Here is a 7,565-nt window from a genome sequence, read left to right as displayed (position 1 = left end):
ATAATTTCTTTATTATCCTTTCACCACACCACATAAATCTTATGCCAACTTCCACCTTAATACTTGTACTTCACTTTTAAGCTAAAGTTTCAGCTCTAATTACACCAAAAACACTTGCAGAATCTCTGTTAAAAACGTTACCCAGCATTGTCTCACCTGAAAAAACAGCTTTGTGTCCTCCTTTTCCCAGCTATAGAGCAAGACAAGCTTTTTGTCCTTCGCTTTTCATAATGGCCAGGAGCTATTCCCACAAATTAGTGGTTTAAGATGACACTCATAAGCTTTTTACTTGACACGAACATGGAAAATTGTTATGAATTGCTCTTGATTTTGTTAGAATATGTTACTCTTGCTTTGTTAGAATGTGTTATCCTGGCTGATAACTCATAAATAGGTGTACTTCTGCATTTTCTCTTGAATATTCCTCTAAAATAACTCATAAAACTCTTTCTCAATATAGTAACTCTATAGTAAGGCGTGGACATTAAAATAAAAAATTCTCACTGTACGATTTTATTTTTAGTAATTTTTAAAATTTTTCATATATTATTTTAGAATAATAGAAACAAAAAAAAAAAGAGTCAATTTAGCAGTTTGTTTTCATCAAAATTACTAGTGAAAAACAAAATATCAATTTATACGCTTTAAATTACTATTATCTAAGCTATGCCGTGAGAAAATAACTAGAGTTATTATAATTTGTAAGAATATCTCTACATCTAAATTAAAAATAAATCATAGGAATGCATGATTGATCTTGTATGCATTTCTGTGCGGGTTTTTTCTTCTTTTTTTTTTAAAAAAAAAAACCTTGGGAATTGAATCATGGTTTATAAAAGTTGATCATGATATAGTACTTGAAAATAAAATAAAAACAAAATGGAAACGTGTAGAAAGGGGGCAATGATTGGAAGTCTTGCTAAATGAATACCCTAGCCAAAAGTCCAAAACTTCGAGATCTTCTGTCCACGTGTCCAACTTCCTTACCGATCATCCGACCAATCTCTTTAGTCGGGTCCAAATTATAGGCCTGCATGAAATTCCAGGATTTTCCACACCAAAATTAGGCAAATCTCGGACTAGAAAACGAGACCACTGGGTGCACGTTTCAGAACCTCGGCGCACCGGGAAATCACTTCCAGGAAACACCAGGTGTACACGTGTCGACCGTCTGTTAGCTCGACGGCTCCGTGACAAGTAGAGCACTGAAAGAAACCACTTTTCTTGTCAAACATTTGTTCTAGTCATTGCGAGGTGGATGGATAGAGCTGTGTAGTTTTCAAACTTCAGTCCCACACCCTTCCACTTGTTACTCTGTAGAAAATAATAATAAAAATAATAAAATGAATCAACAATTGGTAATTTTAATTAAAAACTAAAATAAGAAGTTTGTTTATTTTATAAGAAGCGAGAAATAAATGCACTTATAAATATTTAACCTTAAGATACAAAGCGATTTTTCTATAAAAAAATACTCAATTATATAGCAACTAAAATGAATATTCAAAGAAAGACAATGATTGAAATTCTAGAAAAAAATGCATATTTATAGTTAAAATTCTCTTTTCTTAATTATATTACTTTTTCACAAAAAACACCTTTTATATTAGAAAATTTTTGTGGGGTTCAATATTTTTAAATCGAGAATACCCAAATTTCAATCTTTTTCAACCCAAAAACATGAAAGAAAATATTATATAGACCTTCAAAATTATATTTCTAACCGCAAAATACATTTTAATCAAACTATATACTCAAAATTAAATCAATAAAATTATCACTCCATGGTTTATATTGTTAGGTATCATTGGAGGTATAAATCACTTTCATTAAATTCCAGTCTTAAAAATAAACCTATAAATACCAATTAGTAGGGCTGGAATTTGATCCTCCGAAGGCTTTCTTTCTCTTCTCTTCTCTCAACATCTAAGTAATCAAAACTTGCTGTAACCAAGTGAACAAAATGCAGTTTCACCGTAATTCTTTGAAGAAATTATCGGTGAAAAAAATGATAAGACTGTGATAGCCTCAATCTGCCTAATGGTTGTGACGTTAGGATCACACAATGAAGGAAACAAATAAAACCACATATTTAGCTTGTCATCTCACTTGAAAAGGTGAGGAGTGGACAATGGAGAGTATAAATAATTGCATCCTTGGAATTAGGCAGCCCGATCTTTGCGTATGATGTGATTGCGTCTCCTCCGTCCAAGAGCTCCTTTTGTCCGACATGAGCATGTCGAAAGATTTCAGACGGTTCTGCCGTGATCGTCAATGTTTAATCGTTGCCTCATTGCACGCCATGCACTTCCAATTAGGTGGTCGGCGCTTGTGGGCCGCCTTAAGAGAGAGACAGCTGAAGAAACTTCGTTTTAATTATTAAACGACAAGTTTGTACAATTTGTCATTGCTAATTGTTATTTTTGTTTAATTTACGGCGCCATATGGAGAGGCGCCTAAACACCTCCTCTTGAATTATATTTTATTATAATTTTAATCATTTTTATGTATACATACACATCATTTCAACTTCTGTCATACAGTATATATTGGTGTAGTTTATAAATAAAAAAATATTTATTTTATATTAAAAAATATTTTTTTTTAATTTTAATATTTTTAAATATGAATTTCTATTATATAGTAAATTAAGTTGTGGCGGACAAACTCTCATATTTAACTTTTTAATGTTATTATATAGATATTTAAAATATCAAAAGATAATATTTGAAACTTTGAATTTAGAACTTAATATAAACAGTTATATTATTTTATAAATAATTATATTATTTGATAAGCAACCATAATATTTCATCAACAGTCATATTGTTTTATCATCATGTTTTAAGTTTATAAAAATATAGTACTATAAGAAAAAAATAAAATAATATATATATATTCTTTTATTGGTTTTATCTTCTTATTTTTTTAGAGGTTTAAAGGGTTTAGTTGTATCGTGAAGATGTTATCTCTGTATGAGACAAATAAATACCTTAAAGATAGTGTTTTCATGCTTCTAAATTAATTTGTATTTGTTCCATCCTAAGTTTTTCTAATAATGTATTCTCATTGAAACTTCATTAAATTCAAAAGAAATTAATCTCCATCAATATTACAGTAAAGGATATCATCTATATATATATATATATATATATAATGCTTCTCTCGGAGGGTTAGAACTTAGAACTCTATAATGCTGGTCAATCTAGTTATTATTATGGTGATAATTATCTTGATTTATGATTACCGCTGCATAGTTCTAGTGACAGAAACGAAAACTATAATTCTTCATCTTTTTTTTTCTCTTTTTCTCTTCTTACTATGGGAACCTGGAATGAGTTAGGACAGTGGAGGAGAGGCAAGTAGGCTTAGTGGGCATCCAACTTGGATCTGATTACAGCCTAACAAGTGTTTATGCTCGACCTTAGCGGATTAAAAGGTGTACCTTTGCTTTAATTCCATAAATAATCCGTCAGCTATACGTAACTAATAAATAGAGCCAGCTAGTTCCGTATAATCATCAAGGTTAGACCATAGTCTTATATTCATTGATTGACGTTCTTGCATTTTCATTCGAAGGATCTGAGCTGAAATGTCAATCCTAAGTTAATTAATTTATGATTGGGTAATTGAAAAGTTGATTTTGGGTAACTTACAATATATTTTAACAAAAAATAGGTGATTGGGTGATTGAAAAGTTAATTCCTGACTCAATTATATCCTCTCTTTTTTATTAGATTTTTTTTATTTTTTATTTAACAATTATAATTTGATTTAATAATTAATACGAGTTAAAAAAATATTAAAAAAAATTACGAAAATACAATATAAAAATAATATAATTTATTCATAATTACCCAAATTTATTTATTTTTTACCATTTGAATTTTTTTACTTTAAATTTAATTTTTTATAATAAATTGATTTAAAATTGAATTTGATATTTTATTTCAGTTAACTTTATAGAGCTATCACAATATTAAAAATTGTGATATTAAAAATAAATTTTGATATTGAGTTAATGATTAATTAGATAAAATAAATTTTTATTTTATTAATTTAAATGAATTAAAATTTTAAAGACCTAAATTTCAAATCCAGAAAAATTAATTTTAGATTTTTATTTTAAGAAATAACATGTCTTTAATATTTGATTGAAATTAACATATTAATTTATTATTAGTTATTAAAACATATAATTTTTAATTTATGTTATTACATATTTATATAAATTTTTTAATTTATATTTAAAATTTTCCTTATAGAAAAAATAAAGTTAACATCACCCGAACCTTTTTCTAAGTTAATAATAAAAAAATATGTTTCAATAAAGGGGAATACCATACTAGCGTATCACACAAGTACACTTCTCACCACAAACTCTTTCTACTCTCTATATAACACCCTTCCATTTCCTCATTTCTCTACCCGCAAACTCTCACATTCACCTCCTCTCTCTCCATTCTGATCTAAGAACCTGAGGATTTTGAACAATCTTGATTCTTGAAGCTCCATTTTAAGTGTGAAAAAGAATAGTGTTTCCAGCATCGAGTTCTGGAAATCCAATGCTATCTCTCAAAATGGCTTTGATATCAACTGGGGTATTATCTTTAGCAGTGATACTAAAGCTTCCAGTACTGGTAACTGACTTTGCGGTCTCTGAACTACCGATCATGTATTCCTCCGTAATTTCTTGGCTTCAGCCACCTTATCTTTTCTTCGTCATCAACTGCATAATCATCTCTATTCTTGCCTCTTCCAAGCTTCAGCTTCAAAAGCCAAACCAAGAACAGCAAGTCCCCTTGCCACCAGCGGATACTATTGTCCCTCCTGTGCAGGTGACGGAGGAGGAGGAGGATATATCCGTTCGTGTAAGGAGTGCTGCATATGCTAACGAAGCTGTTGTTGCAAGTGATCGATATGGTGATTATGAATATTTGGATGTGGAGGATAAGACTGTGATTGTGGAGGATTGTGCGGTAAAGAGTGGTGACGTATATGAAAGGGAAGTGAATAAGGCAGCTCCCTACAGGAGTGATTCTATAGAGTTCTTGATTGAGAAAGATCAAAACGAAGAGAAACCATTGGTTTCTGCAAGATTAGGTCGCAGGAAATCTTTGAAAGCAAGTCCTGAAGGTAGATCCTCTTCTTTTCTTTTCTTTTTTTATTTTTACACACAAATAAATATTTTATCGTCGTAGGTATAATACACATTTGTGAATGTTTGAAGCCACTATATCTATCTGGGGTTTTTTTTTATATTTTTTCCAACCATAAAGCTATTTAGAAATATGAAGAATTAATGAGAGATTCTCTTATCAATTTTTTAAAAAAGAAAAACTTTTCATCCTAACCTTCTTATATAATGTCTTTTTAATGATTTACCTTATAAGGATGGTTATTCAAAAAATCTGCAAAAACCACCGAGTAGAACTGTAGAATGAATCGGTGATTTCTAAATTTTGATTCTTGATGCTATATATTTTAGGTGGTGGGAAGGCGGCGGCATTGCGAGTATCAAAACCAAAACGGCACGACACGCTGGAGACCACGTGGAAGACTATAACGGATGGTCGTCCAATGCCATTAGCCAGACACCTTCAGAAATCCGACGCGTGGGACTCGCACGTGCGCCGTGAGAATGCTCCATCACCGAAAAGGATGACGATGAAGAAATATGAGGCTTTTAACGATAGCATCAGCGGCAGATCAGAGAAGCTGAGTCGGAGTCCTCATGGATCAGGGAAACTCAGGAAAGAACCTTCTCCGAGTCAGGATGAGTTGAACAGGCGAGTAGAGGCGTTCATAAACAAGTTTAACGAGGAAATGAGGCTGCAAAGGCAGAGGTCTTTGGACCAGTATCAACAGATGATTGGTCGGGGAGCTTATTAGGATTAAATTTTCGATTAGATTTTGTCACTAATTACTATACATCTCTTGTATTAAAGAGTAGAGATCACAAAGGAGAGGGATAGAAAGTACAAGATCTTAAGGCTCATTTTTGTGGTCGGAGGCGGAATAAATTATTCATGATTACGGTAAGGTGCACCTTTCAAATACTACAAACAACAATGTTCAAATCGACTTTAGTTCGAGTGAGGGCTTTTTTTTTTTTTATCACAACTTAATTTTTTGTTTAGCTTTTTTTTTTTTTAAATTGTTTTTTACGTGAAAAAGTACTAATTTAATATTTTTTTAGATATTTTTAAATGGTTTTAACATGCTTATATCAAAAATAAAAAATTATTTTATTATATTTTTAATTAAAAATACTTTTAAAAAGCATAATGTATTATTATAATACCAAACTCAAGAGGTTGTCTATTTTCAATTCTTTAACTCAATTTCTTTTTCCTTTTTTGGGGATTGGGACCAAATGTATAGAGATATTTAAGGTAAGGTTTTATTTGGTTTGAGATTAACAATTTGATCTTAGATATTATATATAAGAGTGTAAGAAAATAATTGAAGATGAACCTGTTAAATAAGAAATTTAACGTATAATTTTAAATGAAAAATACCGTATATCGCATCAATATGACTGCTTAGATTTTAGGGTTCTGAATTTTATCATCTAATTTGTGCAAGGAGTGGACTTAAATTAAAACTTTGTGTTCTTGGATATTTGGCTTTTTTATTAAGTCCACATGCAGGGGCAATGGATTTACGTTATGTTTTGAGAAAGCTTGGCACCTTCAAAATCTTAAAATATATTGATTTCAGTCTTTAAATTTTTAATTTTTTTTATAATAATTAGGCATCCAGTCCCTTTAAATATAAAATATTTACTATTTAGCCTTATAATATTTGCTACAAAACTCCTAAATAAAATTTTCTAGGGCAGGCGAATGCCAGTAGAAAAGACTTCAAATAAATTCATCGGTCCAATTAAGCTCGGTTTTCTGGTGTTTAATTTCCGTGTCTTTTCAAAAGCCGTAAGTACATGCATAATAATATTGTTTTAGTGGGATTTTAGCAAAAACATTTAAATACTTGATTTAAAGACAACTACTTTATGAAACACCCCCGTTTCAAATGCCTGTAGATTAAATCAAAGATATTGATTTTTAAAATAAAATTTCTGTAATTACTCTTAGAGATTAATTTGTTACTATTTTACAAGTAATTCTCTGTGATTGTTTGATTTAATGGTTTGAGTCTTGATATTTCGGCAAAATATATAAATATAGAAAGATTAATCAGCAATACTCTATTAAACATAATACCACTATGAAAATCAAGGGTTTCACGAATAAATTATAAATCACACAAAACATTCAAAATGTTCAGATATTGCAGAATTTATTTATTTTTTATTTTTTACGGTTTTTAAACCAAAGTGGTGTAGAGGTATCAATCAAAACGGGATGCGCCGTACGAGTTAGCTAGCCGGCATCGGAGGATTCTCTCAGTTAGTGTGGCACTGGTATACGCATATTAAGCCAAAACAAAGCTTCAGAAATGTGATGGATGTTTAACATGGCAGTCATGCCCTTGCTAGCCATTCGTTTCACTTCGATTTGGCAGGTAGGTCTCCGATTTGGCTACCGAACCACAAGTCTATA

General features: G+C 30.8%; 1 protein-coding gene across 1 annotated transcript; it reads left to right on the top strand.

The window, feature by feature from the left end:
* Positions 1-4,365: 4,365 nt before the first annotated feature.
* LOC105129154 (uncharacterized) lies at positions 4,366-6,095 on the top strand. Its single transcript, XM_011031101.1, has 2 exons — positions 4,366-5,136; positions 5,489-6,095. Exons 1-2 carry the CDS (start codon positions 4,566-4,568, stop codon positions 5,890-5,892), a joined length of 975 nt encoding a protein of 324 aa, XP_011029403.1. The 5' UTR covers positions 4,366-4,565; the 3' UTR covers positions 5,893-6,095.
* Positions 6,096-7,565: the final 1,470 nt, after the last annotated feature.

The sequence above is a fragment of the Populus euphratica genome, unplaced genomic scaffold, assembly GCF_000495115.2.
Source record: "Populus euphratica unplaced genomic scaffold, PopEup_1.0 scaffold86.1, whole genome shotgun sequence".
NCBI lineage: Eukaryota > Viridiplantae > Streptophyta > Magnoliopsida > Malpighiales > Salicaceae > Populus > Populus euphratica.
The sequence above is the reverse complement of the archived record's forward strand: the minus strand, read 5'-3'. Positions and strand labels throughout refer to the sequence as shown.

Bases quoted from the DNA above. Each gene is read 5' to 3' on its own strand.
- LOC105129154 (XM_011031101.1), top strand. From the start codon at position 4,566: ATGCTATCTCTCAAAATGGCTTTGATATCAACTGGGGTATTATCTTTA. The intron at 5,137-5,488 runs GTAGATCCTCTT...TATATATTTTAG, and splicing joins TTTGAAAGCAAGTCCTGAAG to GTGGTGGGAAGGCGGCGGCA.